This window comes from Chiloscyllium plagiosum, chromosome 36, assembly GCF_004010195.1.
Source record: "Chiloscyllium plagiosum isolate BGI_BamShark_2017 chromosome 36, ASM401019v2, whole genome shotgun sequence".
NCBI classification, from domain to species: Eukaryota; Metazoa; Chordata; class Chondrichthyes; order Orectolobiformes; family Hemiscylliidae; genus Chiloscyllium; species Chiloscyllium plagiosum.
Window position 1 is genome coordinate 26,085,172 of NC_057745.1, and position 18,636 is coordinate 26,103,807.

General features: G+C 44.7%; 1 protein-coding gene across 11 annotated transcripts in view; it reads right to left on the reverse strand.

The window, feature by feature from the left end:
• LOC122541051 (multiple C2 and transmembrane domain-containing protein 2-like) overlaps positions 1-18,636 on the reverse strand; it is a 476,548-nt gene that overhangs the window by 216,791 nt on the left and 241,121 nt on the right. For all 11 annotated transcript variants that reach the window (XR_006309501.1, XM_043677545.1, XM_043677546.1 and 8 more), the window contains 2 exons: positions 18,112-18,150; positions 3,023-3,187 (listed from right to left, as the gene is read on the reverse strand). Coding sequence is in view for 10 of the 11 variants with exons in the window: in XM_043677545.1 (XP_043533480.1) it covers positions 3,023-3,187; positions 18,112-18,150 (204 nt within the window). In the remaining variant the exon portion in view is untranslated. The remainder of the gene's footprint in view (positions 1-3,022; positions 3,188-18,111; positions 18,151-18,636) is intronic.

The following is an 18,636-nucleotide window of genomic DNA, read 5'->3' on the forward strand; positions in this document are numbered from 1 at the left end:
GTGTGTGTGAGTGAGTATGAGAGAGAGAGAGACAGACAGACAGACAGACAGAGACAGCGCCAGAATAAGAAGCTGCGGAAGAGAATTCCAGAGCTTGAGACCTCGAGCAATTGAAAACATGACCGCGAGTGGTAAAGCAACAAAAATCAACAATGCACAAAAGACCAATGCTGGATGGGTGCAGGAGGCCTGGATGTGAATTCCGAGCTGGGATATGGAAAAGCTCTGAAAACCATTCTAACAATTTTCAAAATGCAGGGAGTATCTTTTGCAGATTGGGGTTGACATCAAAAATACCAAACATTTATTGATCTCTAGACATACGAATTCACCTGCTATTTAATAAAGTGTCTCAGATTCCAGAAACATACAATACACACAGAATGATACTAGGCTCGGAAAGTTGGCCAAATTTCTAATACTTTTCCAAAGAACTTGTACTCAAGAATCTGTACCTCTGTACCTAAGATGTGCCAATAGTGGCAATTTGCAAACTTTTCACTGTATGCATGTGAGGACGTGACGAGAAAAACTAAAAAAAACTGCGGATGCTGTAAACCAGAAACAAAAGCAGAAGCTGTTGGAAAAGCTCAGCAGGTCTGAAAGTATCTGAAGAGAAATCAGAGTTAACGTTTCAGGTCTGGTGACCCTTCCTCACAATAGAAAAGCTAATTCAATTCAATCTTAAAAATCACACAACACTAGGTTATAGTCCAACAGGTTTAATTGGAAAGCACTAGTTTTCGGAGCGCTGCACCTTCATCAGGTGGTTGTGGAGAATAATGTCGTAAGATACTTCACAACTACCTAATGAAGGAGCAACGCTACGAAAGCTCGTGCTTCCAAATAAACCCGTTGGACTATAACCTGGTGTTGTATGACTTTTAACTTCGTAAACCCCAGTCCAAGACCGGCACCTCCACATCATCACTTCAATCTGTTTTGATAATACAAAAGTCTCTCTCGTCAGTAAATTTACATGGATTTACTTTCCTGTTCTACACTTGCACAGAGTGACATCGTAACACTTGGGCCAAACCTCCCATTGTAATTAACAGCAAGTTAAAGACACACACTAATATGCACATGCAAACAGCAGGGTCAATGGATAAGGCTCAGTGCACTGTGGAGTTGTATTAATGCCGAACCTCATTAGGCAATTCACACAACACATGATTAACATCTCGTTACTTTTAAGGAGATGCTAGAGTTGCAGAGCAATTCTTTATTTAATTGAAGGCATAGCTCAGGTGTGACAGTAAACACCTTTTTTTTCCTGCTCCTCGGATGCTGCCTGACCTGCTGTGCTTTTTCAGTACCACACTAATCTAGACCCTTTTACTAATATTGCTATTGAAATAACTCCACAGAGGCCAGTATCCCGTCACCCAGTCACCCATTTGTTTTAACCCGTGGAGAGCCCTTAACACTGATCCAACTCTCAGTGAGGAGAATCCCTGACCACTCCTGTTTATATCTGTCAGCCAGGGCTCCCTGATTAATAGCCCCAATCAGGGAACTCATATTCCACCTGGCTGACCTCATCGCAATCATGTTCTTGCTAAATTCCCCTTTGGGCTCAGAAAGGGAACAACATGAGCTGCTCAATCTCTTTCCTGCATATTTAAGTTTGAAGACATTCCAAATTTTACCACACATTTTGTTCTGTCTGTCTCTCTGTCTCTCTCTTTTAATCCAATCATTCTTTCCATCACTATTTCACTTTATGTCTGATCTGACTTTAAAACACATAGACAATGACCAAGAGGAAGCCACTCAGTCCTTCAAGCTTGCTACGCCATTCAATGAGATTGTGACTGATCTGGTTTTAACCTCAACTCTACAGGGTCGCAAATCTCCAATAATCATTCATTCCCTTGGTGATGCAGAATCACATTCACCCTCTGTCTCCAATTTATTTTTGCTCTATTCTCAATCTTTAAATCACTTTGTTTAACAAAACCAAATAATGTTCCCATCCTTCACTGGGGTCCCAGATGCTATCACCGTGCATTTGCAGCACGTTACAAAGCACTTACATTCAACCTGAAGGGGACAAGCAGCAGCTGAACTCATGCCACATGACAGAAGATGTCCCACTCCAGTGAGATTTGGCCTATTAATTTGCAGCGCATGTTGGAGTACATTGGGCTCAGTCTGTGGAGAATTACTCAGAGGGCTGCCATCTTCCAACTCAGAGATTAAACCAAGTTCGAATGTCCCAGATCCCAAGATGAAGATGGGAGCTTCTCATTGTTGGCCAACACTGAACTCACAACCAAAACCAACAAACCAGCTTAAAATCAGACTCCAGGATGTGCAACAACAACAAAAGCAGAAATTGCTGGAAAAGCTCAGCAGATCTGGCAGCATCTGTGGAGAGAAATCAATGTCAGTGTTTCAGGTCAAGTGACCATTCCTCACAACTGATGGTTGCTCGATTTAGATGCAGAAGGTAAGGGTGGGGGGGGAAGGGATAAGGAGTAAATGATCAGCAGACATAGAGCCCAAAGAGAGGGAAGAATAGCTGGACAGCCAATGACCTTGTTATCACACAGTCTGCTATTACCACCCATTGTTAGCCACTAACAGTCCCCATTAATAGTTATTCACCCTCCCAGCCAGGTCGTTATCCACTCCTTTGTCTGTTCAACTGTTCTTTTCTCTCTTTGGGCTAAATTCCCAGTTATCCTTTCCTCCTGACCTCCTCCCGCCACCCTATTTTCATATAAACTGGGATTTTCCGAGCTAGCTAATGTTTCCGAGCAATATTAACTCTGAGTTCTCTTCACAGATCCCGCTGGCTCTGCTGAGCAATTTGTTTTTGTTTCTGATTTATAGCATCCGCAGTTCTTTCGGGTTTTATTTAATCCACAATCTGCAATATTGCTGAGCAGAAATCGGACGGCCAATTTCCCCAACAAAAAAAACATGCTACACTTCAAAAGCAAAATGTTTTGGGTCATCCCAAGAACATATGGCTGGGTGCTATATAAATGTAGTAATGTTCCTTGTTGCTTACCTTACTTTTGTACTTCTCCTCTCCCAGCCTGAATTTGACATAGCATCCTTCTGCTGCATCTTCTCTGAACCCTTTTCCTTCAAACAGAGTGATGGTGACAATGCTATCCCACAACTGGCTTTTCCGAAGGGTATCAGACAGGCGGATATTCTGGATGAGGCTAGTCTTTTCCACCAAACCACAGGCACGGAGACATGCAGAAGACAGAGCGATGGTAACTTCAAAGTCATGACTCATATCAGTCAACAACAACTTCACTGTCATCGGTTTAATCATTTAAATCACACAAGCAAACAGCTTTTGGTTACATGTGGGATAGAAAATAAGACTGTCTATTTTTAAAGACATCCTGGAAAAGTATTACACATAAGGGATGAAGAATGGACTGATGCCAGAGGAATCCAATGAACAAGTAGTTCAGGTATTTATTCAAGTGCAGAGGCATTTAGTTGGGAGTTGAGCAAGGAGGCAGAAACAGCTAAAAAACTGAAATTGCAAATGGGTTACAAACTCAGAAGTCACTCAACACCAGCTTATAGTCCAACAGGTTTATTCACAATGACAAGCTTTCAGAGCGCTGCCCCTTCATCAGGTGCAAGCTTGTGATTTTAAATAAACCTGTTGGACTATAACCTGATGTTGGAGTGACTTTCGACTTTGTCCAGCCCAGTCCAACAGCAGCAGCTCCACATCAGGGTTAAAAAGGGTGTAGGCCCATTCCTAAACATGAAAATGTCAGAGGATTATCATCTCTGCGCAACATTGAGAGCGCTGATGGGGAAGATATTTCGAAGATTCCTAACACGTGGATTCACATTTCCATTTTAACAATAACTATTTTTATCAAAGTTTATCCAGTTTCTGAGATCCAACTAAACATCTGCAGGAACATCTGTCACAGAACGAAAACCAAGTAAATTTGGCAAATGTAACATTCTGTTCTGACTCAGCTTGTATACTACAAGACGGAGCCCAATATGACCAAAACGTTCATTTCCAAGTGTGACAGATTTTCTGAGGAAAGGTCACTAGACCCGAAACATTAACTCTGATTTCGGTCCACAGAAGCTACCAGACCTGCTGAGCTTTTTCAGCAATTTCTGCTTTTGTTTCTGATTTGCAGCATCCACAGCTTTGTCGGTTTTGATTTCTTTTCCCTTTGGATATCTAGGATATTTTTCTGAGGAGACTCCATCATTTTCCATTTCCCTCACAACAGTTCTTTTTTTTCCCATTCTCTCCTCAATGCCACACTTCCCCTCAGTTCAAAAGGCAGGTATCCATTTATCCCAACATCTTTGGGTGACCAATCAGCACAGTTTATTGACTCATTCCAACAAGCCTTGGAATGGGCCCTCTCTTGTCTCTATTGCAAACAGCCCACTATGTCTGGGATACTAAAGGCCAATTGCAGCAACAAATCCATGTTCAAATCACTCGCACGATTAACATGGTATCACCCACCTCTCCTCCCCCTAAGTTGTTTTGGAGCTTTCCCAAAAGTTTTTTTTTCTGGAATTAGATCAAAACACTCCCTCCAACACCCCTCACTCATGATCTAAAATCAGACATCAGAAACAAATCTTGCTAATGTACCATTAAATGTCACCCATGCTCTCTTCACTTATCACACAGGTCAAACGGTGAATGTGAATGATGCAAGAAAATTCTAGATTCATCTAATGGTTACAGCACAAGAGGCCATCCTGCCTCTCAGTAAGATAACTCAGCTAGTTCCACCAACCCTGTGAATGTTTTCACTTCACTCTGTCAGTTATCGCAATCCCCTTTGAAAAGCCATGATTGATTAGATTCCCTACAGTATGGAAACAGGGACTTCGGCCCAACATGTCCACACCGACCCTCTGACGAGAACCCTCCCAGACCCATTCTCCCTGACTAATGCACCTAACCCAGTTAAAAATAACTCAACACCAAATTATAGTCCAACAGGTTTAATTGGAAACACTAGCTTTCAGAGCACCGCTCCTTCATCAGGTGGTTGATGAAGGAGCAGTGCTTCGAAAGCTAGTGCTTCCAATTAAACCTGGTGTTGTGTGATTTTTTAACTTTGTACACCCCAGTTAAACACTGGTATGTCCAAAGCATGGCACCTAACACTATGGACAATTTCCCATGGCCAGGTCACCTGACCTGCACATCTTTGGATTGTGGGAGGAAACCCACACAGACACAGGGAGAGTGTGCAAACTCCACACAGACAGTTGCCAGAGGCAGGAATCGAACTCAACTCCCTGGTATTGTGAGGCAGCAGTGCTAACCATTGAGCCACCATGCTGCCCACAATTGAAGCTGCCTCCACTCCACTCTCGCCAACGTACTCCACACACACTGTGTAAAAACACTTCCTCACAACAGCTTTTTTTGTTGCCAATCACCTCAGTCAGTCCGCCCAGGTCTTTAACCTTCCAATCATCGAGAACAGCTTCTCTCTTGCTCGACGTCCAGATTGCTCGTAATCTGAATCATTGTTGTCAAATCTTCTCTCAATCTCCAGCTTTTCCCATCTATCCTCATCCATGGAAACATTCTTACAAACCTATTCAACACACTCCCTAATGCCCTCACGCCCTTCCGTAAACATGACGCCCAGAATTGGACACAATACTGCAGCTTCGTCCCAATCAGTGTTCGATAAATGGTAATAGTCATAGAGTAATGCAGCATGGAAACACACCCTTCGGGCCAACTGGTCCACACTGACCGTGTTTTCAAACAAAATTAGTCCCACCTCCCAGCACTTGGCCCACATCCGTCTAAACCTTTCCTATTCACGTGCTTATCCAAATGCCTTTTGAAGGTTGAACTGTGCCTGTGTACACCACTTCCTCTGGCAGTTCATTCCACACAAACCACCCTCTGTGTTAAAAAAAAAATGCCCCGCATGTCCTTTCAAAATCTTTATCCTCAACTTAAAAGCACGCCCCTTTATCTTGAAATCCCCCACGATGGGGAAAAGGTCATTGTAACTTCCTTGTTTTTGTACTCTATGCTTTCATTTAGAAAGTGCCATGATTCCGTTTACACTCGGATTTAATTTAACAGATTTGTTACGGCGGTTCGAGCGTTCGGCCCATCATGGCTGCACCAGCTCATTAAATGAGCATCAACCTCCTGTACCAATCTCTTGCCAATTCCCCAAACTTTAGCACATTATTTTTCTCCAAATAACTATTCAATGCCCGTTTGAATGCCTCAATTGAACCTGCCTCCACCCCACCTTCACATAGTGCATTCCACACCCCGAACTTCTCGCTGAGTGAAAACATTTTTCCTCACTTCACCCTTGATTTAAATCTAGACCACCACACCCCACCCCCTCATTCTTGCTCTTTTTATGATCAGGAACAGTTCCACCCTATCTTCTCTATCCAACCTTTTAAACCATAACTTTTAAAACCTTAAATCAGATCTCCTCTCAGCCTCCTTCTCTCCAAAAGTAGCCCCAACTACTTCGATCTGTCCTCATAGCTGACGTTCCTCACCGCTTCTGTTCTCTCCCCAGTGAGTTCCCACAAGGCAGTGTCCACAGCAGTACTCCAGCTGAGGTCTAACCAGTGTCGTATACCTAACCTCCCACTTTCAACAACGAAAGTGTGTATTTATGTGAGGGACTCCCTCTGCTCCTATCCTATAATCAAAATAGGGCAGGGCGATGGCCTAGTGGTAATATCACTAGATTATTGACCAAAGTAATGTACTGGGAATCTGGATTCGAATCCTGCCATGGCAGATAGTGGAATTTGAATCGAATAAAAATCTGGAATTAAAAGTCTAAATGATGACCATGAACCCATAGCCCACTTTTGTAAAATCGATCTGGTTCACTATGTCTTTTAGGGAGGGAAGCTGCCATCCTTTAGATCAGAGTGGTGCTGGAAAAGCACAGCAGGTCAGGCAGCATCCGAGGAGCAGGAAAATCGACGTTTCGGGCAAAGGCCAGTCATCTATTCCTAATGAAGGGCCTTTGCCCGAAATGTCGATTTTCCTGCTCCTCGGATGCTGCCTGACCTGCTGTGCTTTTCCAGCACCACTCTGATCTAAACTCTGGTTTCCAGCATCTGCAGTCCTCACTTTCGCCAAACTGCCATCTTTACCTGGTCTGGCCTAAATGTGACTCCAGACCCACAGCGATTTGGTTAATCCCTGTAAGCAATTAGAGTTGAAGAAGTACAATAATGACTCATTTTCAACGTCACTTTATATTCCTATTTTTGTACCTATGATTCTGTACGAGGTACCTTTGTACCTAAGATGGAGCCGGGAGTGGCGACATTGTAAACATTACAGTCAAAACGTGTGGTGCTGGGAAAGGCAGGCCGCATCCAAGGAGCAGGAGAGTCGACGTTTCAAGCATAAGTTCTTCATCAGGACATCGTCACATTCCTGACGAAATGCACAAAGCTCGACTCTCCTGGTCCTTCGATGCTGCCTGACCAGCTGTGCTTTTTCAGCACCCACACTTTTTGATGCTAATCTCCAGCATCTGCAGTCCTCACTTTCTCTGACATTGTAAACATTTCATTGTACTCAGGTACTCTGGTATTTGAGTACAGTGGCAATAAAACCTCATCTAAATCTAATCAATGCTGGCCTAGCTAGCCGAGGCTTCACTCCATGACGGAATAAACAAAACCCTCAATGTCTTATACCTGACCTCTCACTTCCAACAATTTGGATATGAATACCCAGAGGGTCCCTATCCAATCACTGTCACACCAGTCTTAATGGGAGCTTTCTCTGTGTGAATGGAGTGCTGAACACCCCACATTATTCAAGTGACTGCAATTTGGACGTATCCTGAGCCACAAAGCCTTTTGGACTTCCTGAGGTAACGGGAGGCGTGATACAAAAAGAAAGGCAGTGTTTACAGCGAAGGCCGTGGGCTGTTCTTAGGGTCAAACTTCAAAGGGCAGGGGCCGAACCCTCCAGTGTAGGAGAACACTTGTGGATTTATACTTTTGTGAGGGGTGGGGGGTGGGGGTGGGGATAACTTTTCAAAGAGGATCAAAGGTATCCTGCTGATGCCTGGCATCTGCTGAAGATGGATAGCAGTGCTTATTTTTCTCTGAAATATGTCAAAAGAAATCTGCAGCCTGGTATGTCTAACTTTTAAATCGAATGTTTATCTTGGAAGTGACTTCTATCTGGTCAATTCATGAGACTGCTCCCCTCAGCCCTTCGAGACTCGTGAAAATGGATTCCAAAGTTAGCCATTAAAGGGCCAAGGGTGGGTGTGGGGGGTTGGTAGAAGATGAAGATTGCTTCCATATGGCTGAACAGTATGAGAGTGGGGGGGGTGGCGGGGATTGCAGGCAGAGAGAGCTGGAGTTAGCCTCCACACCGGTTAGATCTATTGACAGCCTCTTTATAACGTTCTCACATCTGGTCTATTGCTGCTGATGCTGGGAAATGTCGACATACTCTCATCGCTGAGAGAGACGACACTGCCCTCCCCCACTCTCTTCCCTCCCGTCGCCTCCTCTCTTTCCCTCCCTGCGCCCTTCCCACCCCCTCCTCCCTCCCAGGACACTTTGAAGATCTCAGAGCTGCACTCTCAGGGCTCAAGCCTTGAAGCTCACGTCTAAAATAACTTGAAAAACACCAGAGAGCAATTCAAGCCTCTGCAAGTAAGGCAAAAGCAATATTTGCCCAAGGAATGATAGTTTCCAGTGTCTTTTGATATTCAGAAGGCCAGCAGCTTGTATCTATGTTTGAAGAGGCACAGGTGACAATTTAAATGGCAATGACCTCATTTAGCAGGGCCCCGAGAAACCGTCATTACAATTTCAATCGAAGTTAGTCAACAGGTCTTCAGGGGTCTGGTATGTTATAAAACAGGGCAGCATTCCGACTGCTTCAACGCCAGATCCTTAGAGGTAACTCTAAAGTTTATGTTGTCATTCACATCATATAATTACATTCAGATTCCTTGATAAAATAATTTGCTTTGCACTTTATATTCCTCTCCCATTCCCTGCTGTCGGTGGAAGGTTAACCATGTTTGTTTTCAGAAACTCTCCTGATGTAAACATTTGCAAAGTAACTACTTGAGTAAATTTCTTGAAAATGCAGGGGAAATAAAATGTTCCGAAGAAACTTGCTCCCATAGTTTTCAAAGAAGCAGTATTCCCTCAGTCAGACCTAATACAAAGGATATTGATTATGGAGGAGGCTATTAATGCATTTTTAAAGCATCAACAGAATCAGGCTTTTTATTTATCCTCAATGTAAAACTCTCAGCAACTTTCTTTGGAATTTTAGTCCAGCTTGGGTATTTATTTAGATTCCCTACAGTGTGGAAACACGCCCTTCGGCCCAACCAGTCCACACCGACCATCCGAAGAATAACCCACCCAGACCCATTCCCCTCTGACTAATCCACCTAGCACTACGGGCAATTTAGCATGGCCAATTCACCTGACCTGTACATCTTTGGACTGTGGGAGGAAACCGGAGCAAACCCACGCAGACACGGGGAGAACGTGCAAACTCCACACAGACAGTCGCCCGGGGCTGGAATTGAACCTGGGACCCTGGTGTTGTGAGGCAGCAGTGCTAACCACTGGGCCACCGTGCTGCCCAGTATTGTAGCCTTGTTTGCATTGGGAATGGATGCACCATTTGGGCAGCTATCAAGCGAAGTGATGCGTTCCAGCTTCACAGAAAGCAGCCAGTAGCAACGTCACTCGGGTGTTCAGCACCTTCCAAAGGCAAAATGCTTCTAAGTTCTCGTGAGAACCCACTGCACATCCAAAGCCGTGGTTGAATGTCAGCACACTCCATCCTGGTGTGTACACAAGCACAGATCCCTTCAATTACACTGTAACTCCAAAGCTAACATTTTTTTAGCCACAGATTAATTTGCGAGGAAAGTCGGAACTTGGCCCCAATTTATTTGCCTGTTCCCAAATTTGCCAGGCTCTGCCACCCCAAATCCTAAGACCAATATCGCAAATGCTAAGCCCTTGTCAATGTTTATTGACTAGAGTCTATCTACTTGAGTCTAGACCACTTAAATACACAAATACCTGACTAATATTGCTTGGAGTGGGCTAACATGCCACGCTGTGCTAATTTTAGCAGCGTTTTTCTAACCTGCTGATATCTGCGCTGCTCTCCAACTTCCTCTGATGCACGTTAAGTGCTGGAATATCCAAAAGTTGGAAATATATCCAGGAACAATTGACAGCTTAAAACCCTTCACTGCGTAAAAGAGATAAGCCTCCCTCCTGCAATTCCCTTCCAACTTTCGAACATTTAAGAAAAAGCCGACAAGATTGTACATTTCATTTTAATGCATGTGAACAGTTCCAAAGTAGAATATTTGGGGCAAAATTCACATTTGGGAACTATATCTTGTACGTTATATTAATTAAGGACAGGAGCAGTATGTAGTAATCTTTTAGGTAAAATGAAGGGCTTTTGCCCGAAATGTCGATTTCGCTGCTCCTTGGATGCTGCCTGAACTGCTGTGCTCTTCCAGCACCACTAATCCAAAATGTAGTAATCTTTTAGACATGCCTTCGTTAACATAATCATGTATTTGTCATCGATAAAGCTTTATTAAAATAGAGAATTACAAAAGGAAGGAATGAAGGAGCTGTCAGACATAATGGAACTAACATGGATTTTGTTAAAAATCATTATTAATCTCTGTTAGCTGAAAAGCAAACTCTCAATGAATAAGTGGCTCAGGTCACTGAATGCTGGTTGAATACTGCCCTCTAGTGATCACTGACCCAGGACTGAATGACCAAAGCACAGCAGCATTCCAGGTCAGACTGCGAAGGTCGAAGGACAGAAATATTCCAATGAATGGTGGGGTTGGGGAAAGGTTCGGTTTAGCTCTGCTGGCTAGACAGCTAGTGTACAAATCAGGCTAACAGCAGCAGCACAGTGTTCAAGCCCCACTCTTGCTGAAATACCATCAGCCACTGCCTCCATACTCCAACTGAAGCCAAACAAAATCTATAAAATAATCACAAAGGACTAATCTCAGGGCAGTAAACTGAAGGAAACGTGGAAGCTTTTGAGTTGCAAGTGAAAATAAATTAAAAGGAATCAAAACAATCGGCTCCAAAGTGACACAAACAAAAATGAAAGATATTGGGACCAAAAGAGAAGCTGCTTAAAATTAAGTAGGAAATAGCCACCAGCCTCTCGCTTGTGTTTTTGCTAACACCAGATCACATGTCACACTGCCCTCATCAATCAGCCTCTCACTGTAGATATTTCTAATCAATCTGTTCAGAAATGTTTTGTCATATGTCTGGAACAGGTGGGACTTGAACCTGTACTTCCTAGCTCATAGGTAGGGACACTACCACTGCACCACAAGATCTCTCAGTCAAGCCCCACTATATGACGTGCAGCAGGCTCTACGACCTCTCTCTGCAGTCACATACCAACTCCCTCACGTCTCTTTCAGCTTCTGAATTCCTCTCTCCCGCATAAACCAAGCAGAACTGGCTGGGGAGAATACTCAGCAGGTCTGGCAGCATCTGCGGAGAAAAGAGAACTGCTCCAGTGTTCTGAAGTAGGGTCACCGAACCTCCACAATTCTCTCCACCTGATGCTACCAGACCTGCTCAGATTTTCCAGCAATTTGTCTTCCAACAATCCAATGTTCTTTGGCCTTTAGCCAATTTAACAAGTTTCTATTCTAACTCACAACTGACCGGCCACTCTTCCTGTCTTGGTGCCTGCTCCAACATTAATGCGTATACAAGGCAGAGAATACAGGGATGCAGCGTGGGTGCAGGTATTTTGATACGGCCAGGGACCCACTCTTGAGCGACTGCCTGTATGCAGTTTGCACTTTCTCCCCGTTGTCTGTGTGGGTTTCCTCCCACAGTCCAAAGATGTGCAGGTCGGGTGAACTCGCCACGCTAAATTTCTCAAGGCATCCAGGGATGTGCAGGCTAGGTGGGTTAGCCATGAGAAATGCAGGGTTACAGGGATAGGGGAGGGGGATGGGGATGGAGATGGGGGAATGTTGCTCGGAGTGTCGGTGTGAACACGATGGCCCGAGTGGCCTGCTTCCACACTGTAGGGATTCTGTAAAAAAAAAAATTGGAGAGGTCTGTGTGGAGTACAAACCCCAGCAGAGACATGCGAGTCGAGAGCGTGGTGCTGGAGAAGCAGAGCAGGTCAGGCAGCGTCCGAGGAGCAGGAGAGTCAATGTTTCGAGCATAAGCTCTTCATCAGGCAGAAACATGTTGAGTGAACCACTTGTTTTTGTACTTTCCAATCTCCTCCAGCCCCACCTACCAGTCCATTCTTTCGAGCCGACAGTCAGTTCTGAACTTCTGCCTGTCCTCAATTTTCAGCTGAAAAGACCTTTATCCTTCAACCCTTTGCCCTCGCTATTTCTCTCCCACCTCTCCAACCAGCTGCTTAGTCATATCTCCAAACCCCTAGTGCACACCATGGAATTTTTCTCTGTGTTTACACACACCGTACACTGACATTTCAAAAGCGTTTAGCACAGCAGGACCAATAACAGGTTGAGCCACAGAATGTGAAAGCCAGTGAATGACGCACTGGGCTGGCTGCAGATTGGTAATCCAGTATTGATCAAAGAAGTTGGAATTGTTCCACCTTACTGCACAGGGGAAGGTGGTAGCGTCATTGAAGTAGTAATAGAGAGGCCCAAGCTAACTCCTTGAGACTGTGGGCACAAATCCCACTCAAATCATTTTTGCAAAGGAGGAGAGGCTCAAGGGGCCAAAGGGCCTACTCGGGATCCTATTTCTTGTGGTCGTACGATGGTCTAATTAATCACACAAGGGCTATAACACAGGAGCCGGCCTCTCGGCCCATCATCAATGGAGCATCATTACCTAGTGCCAATCTGCTTTCTCCCCCATAGCCATGTGCATTCGTTTTATCCAAATAACCATCTAATGCCCTTCGTTTGAACGTGTCTCATCACACCTCCAAACGGCACATTCCATCCCCAAAGGACTCATGAGTGAAAAAAGATTTCCTTACTTCACCCTTGCTTCTTTTGCAGGTCGCTTCAAATCTAAATTTAAATATGGAGTTGAAAACCGGCCTGAGTATTGATGATCAAGGCAGTGTCCTGAATTGTTCACTGGTGTCCTTTAGGGAAGAAAACCTTACCCAGTCTGGTCTACCTGTGACTCCAGACCCAAAGTGGCTGACTCGTAGATGCCCTCTGGAATGGCTTAGCAGGTCATTCACTTCAAGGGCAATGAAGAACGAGCAACAAATGTTAACAACATCCACATGACCCCATGAAATGAAAAATAAAATGGGCGGGAAGATTTGTGAGACATATTTGCCTGACCTCCAGTTACCAACACTGCTACTATTGGAAACAGTCCTGCCTTACTTGGAGATTCCCTACACCGACCCTGGAAGAGTAACCGACTCAGACCCATTTCTCTCTGACTAATGCACTTAGCACTATGAGAAAGTTAGGACTGCAGATGCTGGAGATCAGAGCTGAAAATGTGTTGCTGGAAAAGCGCAGCAGTGTTGCTGGAAAAGCGCAGCAGGTCAGGCAGCATCCAAGGAGCAGGATAATCGACGTTTCAGGTTTCCTGAAGAAGGCCTTGTGCCCGAAACATCGATTCTCCTGCTCCTTGGATGCTACCTGACCTGCTGCGCTTTTCCAGCATCACATTTTTCAGCACTTAGCACTATGGACAATTCACCTGACCTGCACATCTTTGGACTGTGGAAGGAAACCGGAGCACCCGGAGGAAACCTACGCAGACACGGGGAGAATGCAAACTCCATACAGACAGTCGCCCGAGGCGGGAATCAAACTCAAGTCCCCTGATGCTGTGAGGCCGCAGTGCTAACCACTGAGGCACCGTGCCACCCCAAATACTACTGAAGCATTTCATTACCCTCTGTTGAATCTACCTTCACCTTCTCTGTTCTAAGGCAAACAATGCCAGCTTCTCCTGTCTTGATGCCTAATCTGCTTCTGGCCATCTTTCCAAAAGTATGATCCAGAGAATGGAACATATTACTCCAATCGAGGCATAATCAGTAACTTGTAAATGCTTCAGCAAAACTTCCAAACTTTTACTGAACTCAGTATTTCTATTTACACAGCTGAGGGAACCAGACTGCCTGTTAAAACATTTATAATGTACATTTATATCAAATTTTTATTCAAAAGGTAACAGGGTCAAACAGCTTCAGGAGAAACATAGGATCAGTTAAGTATCGAGTGAAACTATTATCTTGTTCTTTTTGATGATGATGATGATGATGATTCCCTGGAAACAGGCCCTTCGGCCCAACCAGCCCACACTGACCCTCCAAGGAGTAACCTACCCACCCACATTTCCCTCTGACTAGTATACCTAACACTATGGGCAACTTAGCATGGCCAATTCACCTGACCTGCACATCTTTGGACTGTGGACGGAAACCGGAGCACCCGGAGGAAACCCACACAGACACAGGAAGAATGTGCAAACTCCACACAGACAGTCGCCCAAGGCTGGAATCGAACCTGGGACCCTTATGCTGTGAGGCAGCAGTGCTAACCACTGAGCCACCGTGCCACACCATTAATCTACACAAATCTCAATATACCCACAGTGCACTTTCAGAATCATAAAATTCCTACCATGTAGAAGCAGGCTATTAGATTAGATTAGGTTGCCTACAGTGTGGAAACAGGCCCTTCAGCCCAACAAGTCCACACCAACCCTCCGAAGAGTGACCCACCCAGATCCGTTCCCCATGTTTACACCTAACTAATGCACCTCACACTATGGGCAATTTAGCACGGCTAATTCACCTGACCCGCACACCGTTGGACTATGGGAGGAAACCAGAGAACCCAGAGGAAACCCTCACAGACACAGGGACAATGTCTGTGTGGAGTTTGCACAGTCACCCAAGGTGAAAATCGAACCCGGGACCCTAGCGCTGTGAGGCAGAAGTGCTAACCACTGAGCCACCGTGCCACCCCACAGCCCATTGTGTCCAGAGCCTCGGAGAAGCATCCCACCTAGATCCATCCCCCTACCCTATCCCTGTAACCCTGCATTTCCAAAGGCTAAACCACCCTGCCTGCACATCCCTGGACACTATTGGCCATGCTAAATTGCCCACCCACCTAACCTGCACATCTTTGGATTGTGGGAGGAAACCGGAGCACCTGGAGGAACTCTCACAGTCACAGGGAGAAAGTGCAATCTCCACACAGACAGACACCCGAGGCTGGAATCGAACCTGAATCCCTGGTGCTAAGGCACGATGCTGTCAGTCCTTGCTTTCATTTCAGATTTTAAACTTTGCTTTTCTAATTGACATATAATATTGATTTCAATTTATATACTCTCTCAAATTATATATGCTCATGTAATTCTTGTCCATGCTCTGCATTCTCAACTTAAATACACGGTTTAACTTGTGGTTAATGGAGCAATATCTGTAAGCAATCCAAAAACACATTCTCTCCTCTGCTTACACGCATTCCTTCACTTATTTAAAGCTCAATAATGTAACAGAGACACAAGGTGGAGAGTGACAAACCCTGCTCTCCAAGTCAATCCTGAAGCACTGCCAGGATTCCAGACTCTCCAAGAATGTTTAGGAATCTCCTGGACAAGGCTGCAAGAAACGGTGGGAGAAATATCTAGATATTATCCGGGCTTTTTATGTTTTCGTGAGCACTTTCTATTCTTTATAGGAACATAGGATCCCAGACCATGAGGTGATGAATGATTAGTGCTGACAGGAGATACGTCGCTAAAGTCCTGCATGCCTCAGGACAAATGCAAGAATGCCAAATTTCAAAAGGTCACACAAATTTATCCCACAGGAGAAAAAGGTTAGGATGAGGTGCCTTTAACGTGGCATGGTGGCATAGATCGGCAGAAGCAATGCCAATCAATCAGTGCCCTTTTCTCTTGTAATTCGGGGTCAGTTAGCTCCATTGGCTGGACAGCTGGCTCCCTATGCAGAGTGATGCAAAAAGCACAGGGTCAATCCCTGTATTGGCTAAGATCACCACGAAGGTCCCATTGCCTCATTCTTGCCCTCACCGAATCTTGGTGGCCATCAGTTAAATTCACCATGAGTCATCTCTCTCGAATGAGAGGAGGAGCCCTGTAGTTCTCTGGGATTGTGAGGACTATACCTTTATCTTTTCTCTTCCATAATAAATGGCGGTGATTCTGTGAACTTTGGCATTCTTGCATTTGGTCCTGAGGAGTGCAGGACAAAAAACTCCAGCAACATGTTTCTCTTTCCAACAATACTAAAACTCTGCACCATCAAACAATAGGTGGATGATACTCAACACTCACACAACTGAATATGAAGAATCTAGTCCCATTCTGATTTTTCTGTTAACTCACTCAGGGATTATGGGCCTTCACTGATTGGGCCAGTACTTACTGCCCAGGAAGACTGCAGCAGAGAGAGACAGGATTGGGAGTTGAAATGATCGGGGTATTACAGCACATTGTATAGTGCAGCATGAGAGGCCAGTTGAGGAAGGCATTAAAACAGTGAAATCTAGAGATATCGGAAACACAAACAAAGGTTTCTATAGCAGCAGGACTTGGTGGGGAATGGCAGTTAGCTCTGAAGATGCACATATTGGTGGAAGCAGAGGAATGGGGTGATTGTCATGAGTTTGACACCTCCAGGCACACGTGTAGAGATATGTAACTGAGTAGTTCCTGCTAACCCTACACACAGGTGCCTGCTGGTAAAAATCCAAAGAACACACCATAAACCTACAGCTCCTTCACTCCAATGCTGTCAACCTTCCCCAGCCTCCAGGCTGGCCTCAGTACAAGACAGGTGAGATAATCCCTCCTAACACGCAGTCATTTCGATGTAGTGTGCAAAGATTCTATGAGCTCACTTTGACGTACCTGGTGATATGTTTGTATTTCAATGGTTCAGGAGGCTCACTAGATTGAATGAATGATTTATTTATTATCACATCTATCTTAAAGATACAGGGAAAGGTATTTTGTCGCCTCAATCCTACACCATTTTGATGTACAATGAGGATAAAAAGAAATTACTCAAGTAAGAGTTCACCTTCTGTTCAGATTGGGGTCTAAAGCATAGCTTCAGGGTCTCTGAAAGGTGTTCTAGTACTCGAAGACTCCCACCAAGAGCCCAGGCACTGGGTCCACCATCACCAGGAAACTCTGTGATGGGCACCCCCGCCACCAAAAATCCAGGCTCCACGCCTACATCGTTGAGAGTCCAAGTTCCGGGCCTACCACCACTGAGAGTCCAGGCTCTGGGCCTACCACTGTCAAGAGTCCAATGTGGCTTTTTTAGGCATTTTTGCAACCAACCAAGAAGTTGTGTCACTAGAGTGGGGAGCCCGTTCCTCACTCCTCATCCAGGAAATAAACAGATTAGAGCATGCTGCCTGGAGCTGCGGATCGGTGGACCTTGCCTGGAAACTGGTTACAATCCCCTAGTCAGTGGGAATTCCTATCGGAATCATGCTGTGACCTTTGACCCAGGCGCTCAAGACTGGCACAGGACTTGCTGCAAGTGTAAACTGAACTCCTAATGCAAATAACCCTCAACAATATGGGCCTCTTTTGTTCGGCATTAAATGTAGCATGAACTGGAAACTGTCACATGATCAGAAACTATAAAGAGGTCATGTGGACATGGATCACATGATTTAATCCCCAGGAATACATCGAATCAAAGTGTCAAACCCTACCCTGGCAAATCACTGCCACAAAAAAAACGTTTAGTTCACCGAAAATGCAAGTGATTTGCTGACAACATGTATCAGAATTGTTTGAGGGACTAAGATGGAACATTCACCCTTGGAAACTTCCTGAGCGGCTGTTTCCGAACAACCTAATGCAAGGAATGAGCACAAATTAAAACTCTCTGTGATACTTGGTAATAATGGTGCTGGCCACTCAATTAGCAAATGGTGAATCAACATGACAAACATTACGTTGTCTATAGACTCAACAAAATTCCTGACACTGTCAATAAATTGTTTCTTTTAGGAACATTTGGCTGACAAAAGCATCAAACTAAGAAAGCAATCAATAAAAGACTTAAGATTTTACCTTTGTCTGCGTCCCTCGCTTCTTCCTGACTGGACCGGCCTGGTGAACAGATGGGATGCAAGGTGGCACAGGATGCAGGAGATGGGAATGAACAGAGGAATGCAGTTGTTAATGACAAATTAGCCGTTTCTGAAGGGATTGGTCTTGCCTAACAACAGAGAACACGCACCGAAGCTGCTCTGGAATCCGAATAAATAATTGCAAATAAATCGCAGCGAGGGTTAGGCTGGCGTTTCTGAGCAACACCACGAGTGCCTGCAAAATGGCTGCTTCCACAGCTAACTCCGCGGAGCCAGGCTTCCCTACAAGGCTCGGATACTTTTACTATCACATTTTGACTGATTGCTCTCAAGTGACACGTATTGAGATGTGTTACAATGTTAATTATAAATGCACATTGTATCAGCAAACACGGATACCCCGAGTTAAATCTACATATTGAAGCTACAAGGCTTAACGAAAATGAAGGTTTAGTTAGTCTTGTATAAATACAAACCTTTCCAAACAATGTCACTTAACCTTCTT